The 19,120-nt window shown below is 40.5% G+C and overlaps 1 protein-coding gene across 3 annotated transcripts in view; it reads right to left on the bottom strand.

Annotated features, from left to right (window-relative positions):
- Window positions 1-16,106, bottom strand: part of LOC147181016 (contactin-associated protein-like 4) — a 76,584-nt gene extending 60,478 nt beyond the window's left edge. For all 3 annotated transcript variants that reach the window (XM_086076830.1, XM_086076838.1, XM_086076846.1), the window contains exons 1-2: window positions 15,920-16,106; window positions 36-146 (exon numbers count right to left, since the gene is read on the bottom strand). In XM_086076830.1, the coding sequence (XP_085932956.1) occupies window positions 36-146; window positions 15,920-16,001 (193 nt within the window). In that variant the 5' untranslated portion in view covers window positions 16,002-16,106. The remainder of the gene's footprint in view (window positions 1-35; window positions 147-15,919) is intronic.
- Between the last annotated feature and the right edge of the window lie 3,014 nt (window positions 16,107-19,120).

Genomic DNA, 19,120 nt, shown 5'->3' with positions numbered 1-19,120 from the left:
GCCATGACCTTGTCGAGGTGGGAATTGCCACTCACCGTCTCGTCTGTTCAGCTTGGCGAAGACGGGAGCGTGACTCGCAGACAGCTGGGAGGAGCTTCGGAAGGCCGACGGCGACAGGTTGGACACCAGAGCGCTGTCGCACGCGTCTGTGGATGCAAAACGGTCAAAGTCTGCGTTAAGGCACAAACATTTGATTTCATCAGAGGCTTCAGTTGTTGTTATGTGTCACCATACTTTTGTTCAACGGTAGCATTACTTCCTGTATGTTGGAGGACCAATTCTTAGCATGTTTTATTCACATTTTGACTTCTTGTACTTTTGTCTCATTTCTTGGAGGACATTTGTTTTTTCTTTTGCACTTGTTTTGGTGTTCCAATACTTCTGTACAAGCTCAATTTTGGCTTCCTTTCATGGTCCCAATACTTTTATTCACATTTTCTTCACTTTTACTCCAACTTCCAATTTCCTTTAGCTGTCCTAATACTTTTGTCCACAGAGATCCAAATGTTTCCAAGTTTTGTTCTTTTTCTTTTTCTATTTTTGGTGTCCCAATGCAAATACATCATTTTCACTTCCTGTAGGTGCCCCAATACATTTGTCCAGCTACCATTTTCACTTAATTTAGACGGGCCAATATTTAAAAATACTTTTTCTACATTTTTCATATTGTGTAGGTGTCAGAATTCTTATTACTGCCCCACCCCCGTTATTCTCACTTGCTGTATGTGTCCCAATACTTTTATCTAGGGATGTCCTGTCGCGTTTGTCTTGTGTTCCTGTGTGTTCCGCCTGTCTCGTTATGTCTGATTACGTCCACCTGTGTGTCTTTCCCCTTCCCAGTGTGTTTGACCAATCAGTGCCCTCACCCTATTGTGTTTCTCATTAGTGTTGGTGTATTTAGTCTGTTGTCTTTGTCCATTCGGTGTGGAATCATTGTTGATGTCAGATCTACGTTTTGGAAGCCTTGCGGCTGTTGTTTTTGTCCCCAGTCAAGCCACAGTAAGTCACCCTTTATCTCTGTCCAGTCGTCCATGTCACCCACCGTTAGTCGTCTTTGTCTCAGTCCAGTCGTCCACATCGTAGTTAAGTCTTCTTCGTCACGTCCAGTCGCCCTCGTCTCCTATTCTACAAAGTTGTCCGCGTCTCCTTCCTGTTTCCACGTTCTACAAAGTTCCGCCAAGCTTCCCAAGTGCCGCCTCTATCAACGAATAAGTTGCCTCCATTTAACCCTGTCCTATAAATACTCTGCTCTCACACCAACAACCATGTCCTCTTTAACTACATCCATAAACCTTCTGCATCCTTCTGCCAATATACTGACTATCTCCTCTGGACATGTCTAAACCATCTCAGTCTGGCCTCTCTGACTCATTCCTGATTCTATCCATCCTGGTCACTCCCAAAGAGAACCTCAGCATCTTCATCTCTGCCACCTCCAGCTCTGCCTCCTGTCTTTTCCTCAGTGGCACCGTCTCCAGACCAAACAACATGGCTGGTCTCACCACAGTTTGATAAACCTTTCCTTTCATTTTAGCTGAAACTCTTCTATCACACCTGACACTTTTCTCCACCTGTTCCAGCCTGCCTGCACCCGCTTCTTCACTTCCGCCAAGCTTCCCAAGTGCCGCCGAGTTGCCCCGGTCACAGTCAAGCTCTCATTTCTAGTTCATGATGGTAAAACGGCCACAAGAGGGCGGCCAATACCGGTATCGGTTCACGCTCATCATTACTTTTATCCATTTTCTTTATTTCCTGTACTTCAATCCATATTTTCTTAACTTGTTCGCCTACTGTCGCCCCAATACTTTTGTGCAAAGACCATTTTCACTTCCTTTTGGTGTCCCAATAACTTTGTGCAACTTCCTGTACACGTCCCAGTACTTTTGTCCAAGCTTCACATTTTCTTCACGTCGGTGCCCTGATACTTTTGTCCACATTTTCTTCACTTATTCAACTTCCCGTAGGTGTCCCAATACTTTTGCCAAAACTCCCCTCCGAGGTTGTGAAAAAGAGGAAATGGAGTCGTTTTTTTTTTTGGGTCCTGGAAAAACTGATCTAAATACTCGTCGGAGTGTTCAAACGGCCAACACGGACGGACGTGACCCCGACTACTTGGCGGAATGTTAAGCGAGCGCACTTTGCTGGCCGTCACAGCACTTGTACTTTTTTCGATGTGTCGGCCGCACTTGAACAAGACGCTGGAGAAACTCATCTCTTTTCCTCATGTTTAACATTCCGCACATGTATATAACAACACCGCCAGGAAATAGACATTTCAATTTTTTTAAGACTTGGTCAGGGGGAAGATTTGGAGAAATTAAGGTTTCGCGCTAGGGTTAGGAGTTCATGTTAGGGTTTGGGGGTTTAAAGGGAAACCCATTTAGTCATTTTCAACAGTCAGAAGTTCATATTTTCTCTATAATTAATGCGATAGCTTTATTATTTTTCATATACTGTACCTTTTTTAAAAATAAAAAAAATGCCACTTGTTGGCTGGAAATAACATCACGTGTTCTCGGGTAACAACCAATCATGGCTCAGTTCACATGACCAAACCCAGAAAACAAGTGAACCGTGATTGGTCATTTTCTGAGCCCTGAGTGATGTCAGTTTTTTGTCGTCTGCAAATGGCAAAATGTGTTTTGAAAGGTATGAATTGTACATGAAAAATAATGAAGGGTATCAAATTATAGACAAAATACATATATATAACTTCTTACTGCTGAAAACGGCTTACTGAGTCAAGTAAACTTATTTCATTGATACGATATTCACCTATTAGCGTATCAATAATGAAATAAGTCAAAACATAAGGGGTAGGACTAGATACGTTTTCAACTTCTTCCAACTCTGATATTATTGACAAATTATTCTCCTTCCTATTCTTTTTCTTTCTTTTTTCTTTTTTACTTCTACTTGAATTGTGTTTATATTTATATGTTCAATACAATTCTAAATTCCAAGTATCCCTTTAAGTTAGAATTTCAAATTAGGGTTAGGGGTTCTGAAAAGGGTTTCAAATTAGTGTTCCATGCCAAGGTCACATTTCAATTTGTGGTTGAATTTCACGCTACGGTTAGGGTTTCAACCAAGAGTTAGGGTTTTAAAATATGGTTCTAAATATGGGTTAGGGTTTCAAAATTAGGTTTCATGTTAAGGTTTCAAGCCTGGAGTAAGTATTCAAGCCCTAATTAGGGTTAGGATTTACAAATTGGAGTTTCAAGCTTGGGAAGGGGTTTGAAATTAGGGGTTTCGAGCCTGAGTTGGGATATCAAATTGGGGTTTCAAGCTCGGGAGTATGGTTTCAAATAATGGTAAGAGTTTCTAATTGGGCATAGGATGCTAAATCTTGGCAGCTTGTTGTTGTTTGTTAACTTTATTGTTCAAAAACGTCACTCATGGGGCCTTTTCCCACGGTGACTTTTTCAGGTTTGTGATTTGAAAGAAGCCCACACTGTAACTTTCTCATCTCTAAACCAAGACCAGAGATGAGTAGAAGCTCACGACCAACTCAGTCATGACATTTAAAGAAAGATATCAAAGATAAATAGATAGGAACTTTATTCCTCTAATAAAACTAATACATGCATTTTTATAAAGGTCAGCCATTTTAATTGTGTGTAATCTCAATGAAGGATGAAGAAATTAATCTCGGTTCTGCACCAATTGTTGCAGCAGGATACATTATTTTTTGTAAAGGCCAAACAGGAGATACAATTCATCTACTGGAACGCATTTGTCTTCAATAGTAACAAAAAAAAACATATTCATCTATTCTATCCTACCTAATACACAGCAGCTATAGCCTGTACTTAAACTATAGTATTGTATGAATTTGAATCACAAGGCAAGTTGATTCACATAGCCCTTAATCACAAGAATCTCAAAGGGCTTCACATTTGATTTGGCGAATATTAACGTCATAGCTCGCTACTGTGTATCAATCATATCGATTGTTTTTATACGCATTGTATTGCAACAAGTCAAAATGTATGCAACTATTGTAATTTATCGATCAAAATCGATCTCGTATCTACCTGTAATGTATCGCAACAACAATGTATTTGCGTTGTGTTGCAAAAAAGTCACTTGTCTCGAGCCCAGCTGTCTGGAATGCAGCATTTTTGTTCAGTTTCCATTTTGCTTCGCACTTAAAAGTTGTCAAAAGTCACGAAAGAGTTGCAGTCAAGTTGAGTGGGGAAAAAAAGAAATCAGCATTTAAGCGTGTCCATCCCGAGATTCAAAATTAATCTGCCCCAGCATTTGAGACTTCTCCAGGGACAATTAAACCCCCCCGTAACTCATCGAGGCAGGCGAGAAGGAATGAGAACCCACAGCTCATTGTCCACTTTTTCTTTTTTGAATAACAAAGAGCCCGGAGGGTCCAGGACGGAGGCGGGGACCCTGAATACAGATGAGCTCCATCCATCAGCCCCAACAAACACACACACACAAGGTCTTGCACTTTGGCGCTCTTTTACGCCTAAAAAAAAAAAAAAAAAAAAGTCCCAAAGCGCTTTGCTGCGTTTTTGGGGTTCATTCCGATCACGTCGGAATGTTGTTTTGGTGATCGCACTCAGGCAGAAAACATCAATGCGCAGCTTCTACCTCAGATTCTGCTACGATAACACACTTTTATCTTGCCTAAAAGAAAAGAAAAAATCATTGCATGAAAATAATTACAATATACTACGAGAATTATATCGTAACCTTAAAGGGGTAACGTTAAGTCAAACTCATATGGATCAAGTTTGTATGTCATCATTTTACAAATCAAAGTTTTTCAGAAAAATAATGATTACCAAAAAAATGTCATCTGAAATCACAAAGTGACCAGAACATTGAATTTTTTTGCTGAATTGTACTAGAATAGGGATGATTTTTTTTTTAGATGTGTTCCTGTGCCCAGTTTCCAGTGAGTGCACGTAAGAAGGGTTAATGCATCACGGAGGCCGCGTGAAACAACTCCGATCGCCTTTAGTGCTGAGAGCTAATCTAGCTCTTAGCGTCGAGTACTTCCTCACATCATTTACATTCCCTGAGTGTGGATGGAACAAGCTGATTAAGACTGTTGCATTATTCAACAGGAGCCGGCGTGTGTGTGTGTGCGTGTGTGTGTGTGTGTGCGTGCGTGCGTGTGTGTGTGGCCAAGGCGTTAATTGATTAATTGAAATGCAGAGGCACTAACAAACAGCCCGAAGGTGAAGACACGGCGCTGGAGTGCTCGCCTCCTCGTTTCATTAGCATCACGTTAGCGCAAAATTAGCGAGCAGAGAGGCAGGATGAGAAAAAATATATGCAATTACTGCAACAAGCTACTCACTCCACACACTTACCTACTTACTTACTTCAACCAGCTACTTACTTTTATATGGTTACTCTCGTTAATGAGTTTTCTTCAACAAGCTACTGCATTTATTTATCTCACTTCAACAAGTTACTGAAATCAACTGGTTACTACACTTAACCAGATGTCATCTAGCTACTTACGTATTTTAACTACTCACTTCAACTTATGTCCTTTAATGAGCTAGTACCTTCTTCCTTCTACACGTTATTTTCTTTAACTTTCTTTTTTTTTTTACTTCAACTACTGTTATTTACTTCAACAAGCTAGTTTACTGTATGTCAACAAGCTATGTAGGTCATCAAGCTACTTACTGCCCTTAACAAACTTTTTTTCATTTAACTGGTTAGTTGAACTACCCACTCATTTCATTTGGTCACTTTAATTAGTTACTACCATTATCATGCCATCTAGCTTCTGTCTGAGTAACTGACTAACTTGCTAACAAGTTACTACCTTAAAAGTGGGGACTACTTTAACAAGTAACTCACTTAAGTAATTACTTATTTTAATTTATTACCGTATTTCTTTCAACAAGCTTCTTACTTCATCTACTTGCTTTCAGATACTTATTACAGCTTAACGGGTTAGGTTAATGTAGTAACTATTTCCAACTAGTTACTATTTGCGCGATGTCGTCTTAGTGAGTAACGTCACTCTTCACTCTTCAAGTTTTTCCCGCAACAACGACCTAAGTCATTCACTACTGTCTCTCTTCGGCTGGATGTTGGATTTTTATTCCTTCTCCGCAGAAAAAACAAAAAAGACTTCAACGAGTCGCATTTCTGACGTCACTCCGCTCTTCTCTCATTGGTTCATTCCACTGTCTGTTAGCTCAGGTTTGCCCCGCCTCAGAAATGCGACTGATAGGACGGTTGACGAGACTCACTCCCTGGTAAAGCGGCGAGTGAGTCTGGATTTCCAGGCTAGTTCTACACTTCAACTGGTTACTAACAAATTAGTCACTTTTCATTGGTTACTTCTAATAGCTACTCACTTCAACAAGTTAATTACTGTGCTGCTCTTCAAGTAGTTATTTTCAATTGCTTATTTATTACAAGTTATGTGAAGAAGCTACGTTCTTCAGCTAGTTACTATGTTCTTTAGGATCCACTTACTTTAGGTAGTTAGTTAGTTATTTCAAGTAGTTACTTGCACAAGTTACCTCCTTCAAGGAGCTAAATGTACTTCAACTAGTTTGTCATCATTAGTGTGTTGTACACATAGCAACATATAATAGGTTTGGCTATTACCCACTGTTAGACTTTGAGCTGTTTCATTTTTTTGTGTCCTCGTAATTCATGCGAAGAGGACAGACAGTGAGAATTGATGGTCTCACGCATGCTTCAAGTGAACATCATTGGAAAAGAATGGTTTCTGCATTATTTCTCCGTTAGTAATCCATTTATTTACCTATTAGCAACCCTTTTATTTCCCTCTTAGTATTCCATTTGATGTGTTTTTCAAATGTAATTCATCCTTCGCCTTAATGTCTCAGTCACGCGTGGCCCAACATGTTTAAAAAATGATCTCAATGAGAAAAACAACACATTTATATTTTGTCATGTGATGACTCTGTCACCATCACGCGAATGCATTAGCACCAAATGCACACTGAGAGTGATGGGATTCATCAGCACAACAACAAAAATCATCATTCTACTGCAGATAGCAGTAAATGGTTTATAGCATCACTTATGAAAGATGGAAGGGAAATGTGCAACTTTCCAACTGTATGGCCCGCTATTTTGAGGCGAATGTTTCTTGGTGTGTAGCAACTAAATTTCCATACAACCAACTAGCTAACACACAAGCTAACTAGATCTTTAGCTATCAAACTAACTAACTAACTAAACTCACCTACTGTAACTAACTGACTAACTAGCAAACTAAGGTGGTGCCAGAAAGCTTGTAGTATGTTGGGAGAAAGAAGTGGCAAACTATCTGCTGAAACCTAGCTAGCTACTTACCTACCTACTAGCTAACTAAATAAGCTCCCTAACTAGCAGGCTCGGATGTTTGAACACAGAAGTGGTTAATTAGCTGTCCCGGTACTTACATTAGTAATTAACCACATAAGTGGCAAACAAGATAACTTGTTAACACACTAATTAACTAAAGAGATATTTAGCTAACTAAGACTTTGATGGTAAAGCTAAAATAGGACAGTTAATAACCAACTCAAACAGGAGCAGATAAGACTAAAATGTTAGTCAAGTCACGATCTGAGTCCCTTGCACTATCTGAGGCGCCATCTTTGACCGTTAACTACGGCAACAACTCAAGGTCAAAACACGTAGGTGAAGTTTATGCAATCTGCATTTATACGGTATGCATTTGTAAAAAGCTTGTGTAATAGGAAATGCTTTTCATCGTCTTCTTGCTCCAGGAAGGATGGATGGGCACAATAAGGAATTTATTACACATGTTTATTTTGAAATACAAATCATGACTCTATATTCAATATAAAAATACAGGGGCGTGGTGTATTGCTGCTGTATTACATTCATGTAATATACCAGTCGCTATTCCTCTGCTTCAAGACAATGAATCCAGAGAGCAGATGGCAGCTCACACACGCACGCACAATACGCACACGCGCACAAGCACACGCATTCATCGTAGTAAGTCAGTGAGGGATAAAATGGGAAAAATAATAGAAGCTGTCACTCGGGTTGTGAGGAACAACTGTGGGAATGCCACCGGGCAAAAAAATACGTGGAAAAAAGTATTGGGGCACATGCAACTTAAGTCAGTAAATTGACCTCCACCAAGGCCCAAAAAAATAACGCCAAATAGTAGCTATTTCAAGATGGTAGTTGTCTGTTGTTGCTAAGCAGAATTCATAGGGTTGAAAAATGGTTCACCCATAAACCAGTTGAAATGTTTAATATAGAGCAACACACTATTTTAATAAACCCAAAACAGATATATAATATTGGCTCTATTAAATATAAAATGTTGAGTTTTCCAAAAGATCATTTATAAACATAAAAAAAAAAAAATCATGTGACAAAATGACAAATCCCAAGCCAAAAAGATGTTTTTAGTCAGTTATTGCTAAGCAGAGTTCATAGGGCTCATGGAGCCCCACTAGTCTGTATTAAATATAGAATTTTTATATTGGCCATAGTTTTCCAAAAAGCACAGTTTTTTGAACCAAAGTGGGACATTTTGTCTAAACAAAATAAATGACATCAAGTGATACAGTTGGTGTTAAGCAGAATTCAAAGACACACCCAGTTGCACCATGGGTTATTGTAAAACTTGGCTTTACCTAACTAGTGGCCCCACTAAATTGTTTGACTGACCCCCCCAAAAAAATGTCACATTAAAACTACAACTCAATCAGATCACAATGCACGTTTGCAGTTACAAATAGTTGTTATTAAAGTTGAAGTTCAAAGGCCCCTGTGGGTCAATGAAAACAGATTTCACAAAGAAAAAGGCTCGAGACATTCTTTTCCCAATGAAAACATGATGAATAGCCGGCGGCAAAGTCTTGGAGGTCGTTCCTCTTATCTGGATCATGCCCTGGTCTGGTGGAAACGTTTCCACGACCATCACTACCCGACTGATAATAAAATCTCAGCCTTCCCTGACTTAATAAAGCCCCATTCATCCCTCTCGACCTTGACTTTCGCCTTTCATGGCCGCGCTTATTTCCATAAGTGAATCTGAAGAGGAAATATGAGCACAAAGCAAACTGGCTCCAGTGCCACCATGTTGTTTTGTTCAGCTGAAGGACGCTTGATGATGAGCTGCGAAGTTTAATGGAGGGAAGCTAATGTTCCCCTCAAGCTTCCTCGGTTTAAACAAGCAACTCCTTTAAGAGGAGCTTGACTTTCTGCCTCGAGCGTGCCGGTAATTACTCTCGAGTGCAGGAAGAAAAACATGGCTCCACGACGCCGTCACTCTTCCACGGTCCCAAAAGAGGTGCTAACGCTAACGTTGGAGGTTGCTTCGGAGCCACGGCGTCATGGGTCTTTAAAACCTAAAAGCAAGCGGTCAAATGAAAGTTTCAAGGGTTTACCCATACATTTAATTGACTTCACAAATTAGCTGGGTGGTGCCCCCGAGGACGTTATTCAAATTCATGACCCCGAAGCTGGATGAAATAGCAACAGTGTTAGATTAACTCCGCCTTGAACCTGCAAATCTCCAGTTTGAGAGACAAGTCCTTTCTTCCTTGTTTGTCGCTGGGAAACCCCAACAGACGAAAGGAGTTTGGGCCAATCAAGTCGTTTTCAGTTAAAGTTGTAGCCTCGAAAAAAAAAATACGAGGACAGGATGTGACGACAGTTTTGCCCACTGCAAATTTGAATTGGCTCCAGTTGAACTGATGTACGTTTGATCACGTTAAAGTTCATTACAACGTCCAACATATCTTGTGGATGGATAGCTCAGTTGTATGGTCAAGGACTTGGGTTAGAGCAGGGGGTGACAAACATACGGCCCGTCGGCCGGATCAGGCCCGACCCGTGAGATGATCTTGTAAAGTAAAAAAAAATAATAATGTCGGACCTATTAAATCAGACAGCCAAAATCAAAGCATATCCATTTGTAATTTCACAAGCAATCCTCAGATGAGCAATGCAACTTGTACACGGAATTGACCTGGATGTCATTATTTTACACACAACCCAAAGTTACGGTTTGTTGAAATAAATAAATAAATAAATAAAACAATAGACCAACATAAATTAAACATTAATGTGCTGAATATGACACACGTTCAGCTCGTGGTAACACAAACACACACTCTAAAAACAGTTGGGTGAAAAGTAACCCAATTATGGATCAAAAATGGACCGATCCACTTTATGGGTTATTTTATACAAAATGACCCAAGTAAAGGATATGACCAATATTTATGAGTTGTTTGACACGAAAAGACCCATTTCTTGACTCAAAAGGATCGGTCCATTTTTGACCCATCGTCGGGTTATTTTTGACCCAACTGTTTTTAGAGTGCATATGACATGGATTAACGTCCTAAAACTTCATTTACTGCGCCACACAATGCATTCTGGGACCAATATATATGCAAAACTGCGTTCCATTTGCATCTGTGTTTTTGTTTTGTTTTTTTGGGAACAATATAGTTACAGTTGAGGCCCGCTATTTAGAGCTGGCCTGCAAATCTGAAACCGACGCCAATTGTTTTTAAGTTATATACCATGATTTTAATGTTCCGGCCCACTTATGAGTGTCTGAGAAGAGTTAATTGTCTACTCCGGTCGTGTTCATTTAACTCTGCTTAGGGAGTTAAAAAGAAAAAGTGTGAAATATTGAACTATTTGTTGAGTTACTTCTGAAAGGTTTGGAGCTACGTAAACTCTTTGGTAGACATGTTTTATCATGATTTGACCCACAACAAAGTTTCAAAAACCCATGCTGTAGAATGCAAAGGGAGTCTTCTGAATTGGTTTGAAACAGGCCCAGTTTACGGACTTCAACACGAAATTCTAAAGATAACTCAGATCATTAGTACTCATTGAGAATTCAGTCCTTGAAGCCAGTTTCGCTCAGCAGCATAACATTTGGTAGACCCACAAAAAGCCTCAAGAAGCCACGCCTGAAAAGACACAGGAAGTCTGCCATTTTTTGTTTGTTTGAAGCAAAGAAGGACCGTGTTTCATCAGTTTCTGCCTTTTAAACAGACACTGCAGTGGCCCAGCAATTGACAGCTCCCCACTGTCATATTAGCTTCTGCTGTTTCGGTGTTCAGTGCATTGCTTTGTTATTAGCATTTCGATTCCCAGTCTTCTTGATTTGCTTTGACAGTTGGCAACCTTTTTAATTTGTGTATATACGTTACGTATATATATATATATATATATATATATATATATATATATATATATATATATATATATATATATATATATATATATATATATATATTTATTAACATGACAGGAGTAGACAATTAACTCTTCTCAGACACGCTTAGTCAGGGGCCACATGGAGGAAAATATTTTACCAAGTGGGCCGGAACGTTAAAATCATGGTATATAACTTAAAAACAATAGACATCAGTTGTACACAGATTTGCAGGCCAGCTTTATATACAGTATACTGTAGGTATATAAACAGGCTTGGGGAGTAACGGAATACATGTACCGCCGTTACGTAATCAGATTGAAAAAATAAATGTAACTGTATTCCATTACAGTTACAGGAAATAACATGTAATCAGATTACAGGTAAAACAATTTTTTTTAATGGGGATTACTTCGAGGGATTACAATTTCTACGATGAGAGAAAGTGCGAAAGAGGGCGGGCGAGAGAGAGAAGGACAGAGTGAGAGAGTGCGCGCCCGCGCGGGACCATTGCTACATGTCGGGGAGGTGGGAACGAACGAACTGACTAGTCGCGTCCTCCACACGCGGGCAGTTGGAAAAAGCTTCACGGACGGGAGGAGGAAATGGCGACCGGTACTCACTGGAATTTAGTCGGAGCGAAAGTTTGAGCTGAGAGTCCAGCGGCATGCTACGCGCTGTAGGTAGCTTCTTGCTAGCTAGCCCGCTAGCCTACAACCATAATGTGAATTACACCTTCCAAACAAATCTTCCTCCCACCAATTCACTATTTAAACATCATACACAACATATACACGGCTAAACTTGTGACTGGGATATCATCATCTTCATTGTATCTATCAATCTATCTATCTATCTGTCTATCAAACTGGGAGTTGTGGTTGCTATTAGTGACAGTTTGAAAACAGCATATGGCCTTCAATCAATCAATCAATCGCCTACATGCTTTTTAATTACACAAGGATTTTTTACTATTTGTAGGCTGTCTCTATCACCCGCAAATAAAAGGGGCACATTGTATAGAATATACTGTATATTGCGGTGATATTTATTTTGTCTTCATGAGCATACTCAATATTGGAATAATCCAAAAGTAATCCAGTTACATGACTTTAATATGATGGTACTTGGATTACGTTACTAACTACATTTTTTAGCAGGTAACTTGTAACTGTAATGGATTACATTTTAAAAGTAACCCTCCCAACCCTGTATATAAATATATACGTTTAATGTGGCTCCTTAGTTTGAGACGTAATCATACAGATCTTAGCTCTCATTTGGCGTTAGTAGAGAGTTGGCATTCAATCATTATCTTTACGTCTTCGCGTCGTAGACGATTATCACTTTGAATCTTACACCAACAAGCAAACAGCTTTTAACCTCTACAGCAGGCGGCAGTCATTCGCCATCGTTCGTCACCTCAGGCGGTGAAGAAACGCCGCCGCCTGAGTTCTGCCATTAAAATCCCAAATGGAAATAAGAGGAGACCTCCGCAGGAAGGAGTGAGCAAACTAACGGGCGAGCTAGTGACCGTCGGCATGCAAATGAGCGCAGCGTGCGGTGCCATTATGTGTCATTAGGCTGCGATTAAAGTCGTTTGCTCTTGTCGGGGAGATCTGTGGCGTGGAGATGAAATGCAGACAGAAAGGGAGATCATACGTGATGATGAGAACACGTGGCAGGCAGAGGGAGTGTGCGCGAGTGTGTGTACGTGCCTGTGTGTGAATGACCCAATCGATCAAAAGCTATTGGTTCCAAATTGGGCACACGAACAAATGATCCTTCACAAGCACTCAGATGTGAGATTTGATCACGTCATGATTTCTCTCACACATTTTTCTGTGTTTTGTCGAGAGCAACAACTCTGATGATTTTTTTTTAATCAAAGCTCCCAGGATAAAATATCAGTTTGTTAATATCGAAACTGAAATCGGTTTCTAGGTGAATATATAAATGATAAAGTATTTACTCAGAACTGTTGATTTTCTTCACTTTTCACTACTTTATATGCACTGTTATCCAATTAGCCCCTTAGCGTCACATAAAACGATACTACTCGGATACCAGCCTTCCCTTTGCCGCAATCAATTCCCAGGACAAAATACCAATATTGAAATAGCTTTACTGAGATAGTACCCTTTCCGATAATAGAATCGATTCCCAGGAGAAAATATTGCTACTGCTATACCAGCTCTTCCAATACTGGAATGCGGAATTAGCAACTCACGGCGTTACGGTACATCAGTAGTAAAAAGCACTTGACGTTGCCGTTACTGTAACCTGATTATATTGATGTTAGCACTTTAACATGAGCATTCCCAGGCTGCTTCTGACTTATTTATCATCGTGAGGCCTGAGGTCACAATTTTGTGCATTAGCTTCCCACCTCCGTGTTGGGTTATTTTAGAAGCGCCCCCGATAGCATTACAGTACCAAGGAAAGGCGAATACAGAGATGAGCTGCAACATCATCATCATCATCATCATCATCATCATCATCATCATCACCTTCATCACTATATCCATAATCCTTGTGTTTATATATGGATCACAATATGTTTTTACTTTGTGTGGAAAAGCGTCAACATGGTAGCATATGCTGTCCGAAAGCTAAACAAATGCTACATGGACAAAGTATGGGCAAACAATCAACCAATCAGAGCCCGGTGCTCGCTTTCCCCTCGTCACTCTCACGCAACTGTCAAATTCCAATTCTTGGACTCAAGTCTTCCCGATTCTGGAATCAGCTTCTAGGAGAAAACTTTGATACTGAAGCATTGATGCTCAGACAGACGGATCGATCTTCCAAATACTGGAATTGATTCTCAGGCGAAAATATTGAGACTGAAGTATCTGTACCAATAACAGCCCTCCTAATATTGGTATTAATTTCCAGGAGAAAATATCAACATTTCGATACCAGTATTGAATCAATCCCCAGGAAAAAAAACTTTAATACTCTGATATCAGCCTTACCAACACTGACTACATTTACATGCAGTCAATAACCCTTTCAAAACCCCAATATTGGCAATATTCAGGTTTCGAAAGGCCACGTAAACACGTGCAAAAACCCGAATGTCGCTGGCCAAAACCTCGTAAAACACAATTTGGCAAATTTCGTATTTTTTCAAAAATCTATACTTTTGGTCAGTCCACACGTGTGGGTGTCATTTTTATAAATTATTGACAAATCTGACTTATTCTCTTTGATGGTGCAATGTAAATGGTTGAAAAAAAATGTCATTTTGGGGAACTCCTGAAAAGTGGCGATTTTTGCAGGTACAAGGTTTTGGCCTGAGACCACCAATAAGCTATTATTTAATTCGGGTGTTTTTTCTCCACGCCATTTTCACCTTATTTTCTGTCTACACAGCTAAAAGTCCACAGTGTGTATCTATGTACACATATTCTGCATATACGGCTTCTGACCTCAAGGAGCATGTTTTTTTTGTTGTTTGTCTTTTTGCCATACTAAAATCAAGTGTAATGGCACATCCACTACAGTAGGTGGCAGTGGCCCTCCCATTGTCAGAGTGTGAGCAAGTCCTCTGCAGAAGTGTCGTTGTGGCGGAGGGTTTCTGTCTCCCTGGGGGTCGGCGGGGGGTGATTGTCATAACAAAAAATTATTGAGAAGCATTGATATATACATATATATGTACAATGCCATCATTTTCAAAACTGGGGTTGATTCCCACAAGAACATTTTGATTCACTGATACCAACCTTCTTCATTCCCAGGAGAGCATATCAAGAGTCTGACCAACGCACTGAAAACTGGAAATGTATAGTATATAAATACAAAAAAATTTTTTGACTTCAATCTTGACAAATCCATCTTCTGCTTTACAGAAGAATGTGTTATGTATCCTGTATTGTTCCAAATGTACCATTTTGGTCTTTTTTTTTTTCAGCCTGAAGGCAGACAGCAAATCATAACTTTTTGCTGCATTTTGTCAGATGAAGCACGCGCTCTGTGAAGATAAGTTTTAGCTGTCTTTGTCGCCCCCTAGCGGCCACGGAAGCGGCACATGCCCTCCAAAAACAGCCTTTATGTTTTGTCTTCCTCCAGAGCGCACACTCATAGAAATGATGAACAAGAAGATGAAACAGATGGAGAAGAAAAGGAGGGAGAGGAGGAGGAGGCTGACGACACATTTTCACACTCAGGATGAAGAAGAGGAGACATCAAATGTACCCCCCAGGGGAAAAAGAAGAAAATGGAGAGAACAAATGACGTCCTAGATGCATTCAACTTTTTTTGCATCTTGACGAGCTACCTTCTGACCCTCTTGAGGATGACTCACTGCATGCACGAAGAGTGAAGATGATCCTCATCATAATCTTTTCTTCACACTTTATAGATGAAAAGATAAAAAACACACACATCTATTTTCTCTCCATTAAAGATCCAAGACGTAAGCTTCAAGGCTCTATTTGCATATCCAACATCAAAGAAATGAGCAAGTCTAACATTTTAATTGCAACTTTTCCCACTCGCGTTCCATTTTTAACGCGCGTCCATGCTTATTTGCGCATACAAAATGCGCCACCGGACACGCGCGCACAAGTTTGCCACACCGAAGCAGCACCGCGAAGTGGACCGAGCCTCGCAGCTGGCGCACGCCGGCCCAGCGAGCTCCGCAGCCGGCCGCGCTCCGCTGCGTCTCTACCGTCCTCCACCGGAGGGCAAGAAAGAGAAAGAAAAAAAAGTGCAGAGATGAAAGCAACCAGCAACGCTCACCTTGCGCTCGAGTCCCGGCACACAACATCAGCCAGAGCGCAAACAAACAAATCCACACGCTTCTGCTTCGAGGTGAATCCATCGTGATGACGACGAGATGAGGAGGATGGTGCCTTCTCCTCTTTGCCTCTTCTTCTCTTCTGGTGGTGCAAGTGCGCTCGGAAGGAGGAGATGTGAGGGACAGCCGGAGATGGAGGGAGGGGAGACGAGAGAGAGAGAGAGAGAGAGAGAGAGAGAGAGAGAGAGAGAGAGAGAGAGAGAGAGAGAGAGAGAGAGAGAGAGAGAGAGAGAGAGAGAGAGAGAGAGAGAGAGAGAGAGAGAGAGAGAAACAAGAGCGAGAGAGCAAGCAGTGAGATAGAGAGAGGAGAGTGAGGAAAGAGACCCTCAAATGGGCATAAAGAGAAGATTTGGGAAGATGGGGAAAGACAAAATGAGAGGGGAGAATGAGGGAAGGGAGGAAGGGAGGTAGAAGGATGAAAGCGAGAGTGAGAGAAGAGATAAGAAGGATGGAAGGAAGGTGGGAGCGAGAAGGAAGAAAGCAGGCAGAGAGAACGGAAAGGTAAGATGGTGAGAGGAAGAAAGTTTGAAGAGAGAAAGGGACGGGAGGGCGCAAGGATGGAAGAAAGAACAAAGGAAGGTTTGTCGGCGAGAGGGAAGGTGGGACAGAAGGAAGGAAGAGAGAGGGGGAGGGGGGGGTTCAGAAGAGAGCAGTCAAAGAAGAAAGGTGTGTAAGAGAGAGAGAGAGAGAGAGAGTGAAAGAGAAAGAGAGAGATGGAAGGGGTAAGAAAGAAAGCAAGAATGGAGAGATGGGAGGAAGCAGGAGAGAATGAGGGAGCGAGAAGGAGAGAGGGGAGGGTAAGACGATGGGTGGGGGTAGAGTGAAGTGAGGTTAGAAGGTGGGAGAAAGTGAAGCACGCCAAATTTGGACCTCATATGGCCAGATGGACAAAGCTGAATTGCCAGGCATTTTAGTTTTGGTCAGGGCAGAGCATGGCAGCAAACACAAACCCTGAAGCCAAACTGGCTTCCGAGAGCAACACGTAATTCGCTGCATGTCTATCAAGAGTAGACCCGCAAAAAAAGCCAAGCCCGAAAAGATACAGGAAGTCTGCCATTTTGGTTCCAAGTGGCTATTTTAAGATGTCGTTCTGTTTAATGTTTTGGCTTGTTTCCTCTTGTTTGGTTTTCGTCTCCACCTGTTCTCGTCAGCAATGTTCCTTGTCAACCTGTCAACCAATCGGCTCCCTTCACCCCTCGTAACTTGTCCAGGCTTTGTTTGTATTAATGCTGCGTTCGAGGAAAGTCGGAAATCAGATTTTTCCCAGTTGGATTTTCCCAGTTCCAACCTGAAAATGTTTGAGGTGAAAGTAAACAACCAAAATGGCGGATAGTGATAAATTAGTTTTTTGCCTTCTCAGAATAAATTAAATAGAAGAGGAATAATGATGAATAATGTCAATATTATGTAAATATCTCATTTCATAAGCATGCCATACAGTTCAGTAGTTCACTGTATAATTTCATGCATACTGTCACGTTCATTGTGTTACGTGAAGTCGAATATTTCTGAATGAAGAAAGCTATCTATAGTTATATACTTATGTAAATTGTGTTTTGCCATTCACGGTCTGTGGGCGTTCTCGTACACACTTCCTGATATGGAGCCGGAAAATTCCGATTTCCTTGAATGCAACATTAGTTCCCAGGGTTTGTTCAGTCTTTGTCCGCAAATGTGTTTCTAATGTGGCGGTTTTAAGTAACTTTGGCCATTTCCAGGGATCCTTTAAAGATATTACTATATTAAATTTTTGGTCTGATTGCTACCAAATTGGAACCACGCATACTAGACAGATGGACCGCACTCAATTGCTACATTTAAATGCCCCTGGTAATGAACTGAAAAAAATTCTATCTACAAACTCTTTAAACGTGCTTCACAGACATTTACCCGCAAACAGGAAAATGCATTTGATGGTGAGCTTTTCATGCTTTGTGCAATTTACTTTAGCATCTGCTTGGTCAAATTAAGGGTTTAGAATCCCCTTCTGCTTTGGAATTACTGCTTTAGAAGAAAAAACAGCTGAAAGTCAATTCAAAGACTTTTGTTTGTTTGTGTGGTGGGGAGGGAGGAAAAAAACAAAACAAAAAACGATTATTTCCTCCGCCAGCTGAGGAATGTTTGTGCACTGGCTGTCTATTTGCAAAAAGGAATCGTTTGGATCTGAACAGTCAGTCAGGGTGCAAATGTGTCCGAGGGGCTCGATGAAGATGCTTGGCTTTATCGGAGCTGACGCGTCAGCAGCCTCCAAAGTGGACCGAACGTCTGCGCCGCGATAAGCCGTCCATGTTTTATCCGCGCTGCACTCTTAGCATTTTATCTGAGATCAGACGCCGCTAAGACTGTTTTTGTCCATCCAGAAATCCCTCAGTGTGCAGATTCTTCCTTTTATGTGAATGGAAGAACCACTGTGGATGCTTTCCGCGTGTGATAATGACTCAGACGAAGAGTGTTAGTCAATTTAACAAGGGACTCGCTTTGTTGTGGTGGGAAATCGGGGAACGCACTTCTTATTCAGTTATCAAACTTTTTAACATTCTGCACGCATAACCTGAACTCGCGTTTCATCAATTAGCACCAACCATCTTTATACTTTATAAGGTTCAAATGTAAAATTAACTTATTCACTGCCATTGACGGCTATAGACGTCAAAAATTCATTTGAATTATTTCTTAGTTTCACATTTTTTTCCACTTTTGTTAAGAGTATGAAAACCTAGAAAAAAAATTATTGTACGTTTAGAACAGATATAACATTTTTGATTAATCGTGAGTTAACTAGTGAAGTCATGTGATTAATTACAATTAAAAATTTTAATCGCCCCTAATTAAAAAAAAAAAAGATTATTAAAAATTAGGAGCATCAGACGATATTTTTTTTAATTGTAATTAATCGCACGACTTCAATAGTTAACTCATGATTAATCGCAAATTTTATATCTGTTCTAAACGTACAATAAAAAAATTCTAGGTTTTCATACTCTTGTTAACAAAAGTAGAAAAAAATTGAAACTAATAGAAATAGTATTAATATGAATATGTGAATGAGTTAACCTCAATGTCAAGTTTGTCTTTAAGGACCCCCAGAAAATTACCCTAAAGGTAGCGTCTCACCGAGCGGCGAAAGCTTGCGAACGTAGCAA

The sequence above is a fragment of the Leptonotus elevatus genome, chromosome 1 (genome assembly GCF_054856555.1).
Source record: "Leptonotus elevatus isolate MCC_2025b chromosome 1, RoL_Lele_1.0, whole genome shotgun sequence".
NCBI classification, from domain to species: Eukaryota; Metazoa; Chordata; class Actinopteri; order Syngnathiformes; family Syngnathidae; genus Leptonotus; species Leptonotus elevatus.
The sequence above is the reverse complement of the archived record's forward strand: the minus strand, read 5'-3'. Positions and strand labels throughout refer to the sequence as shown.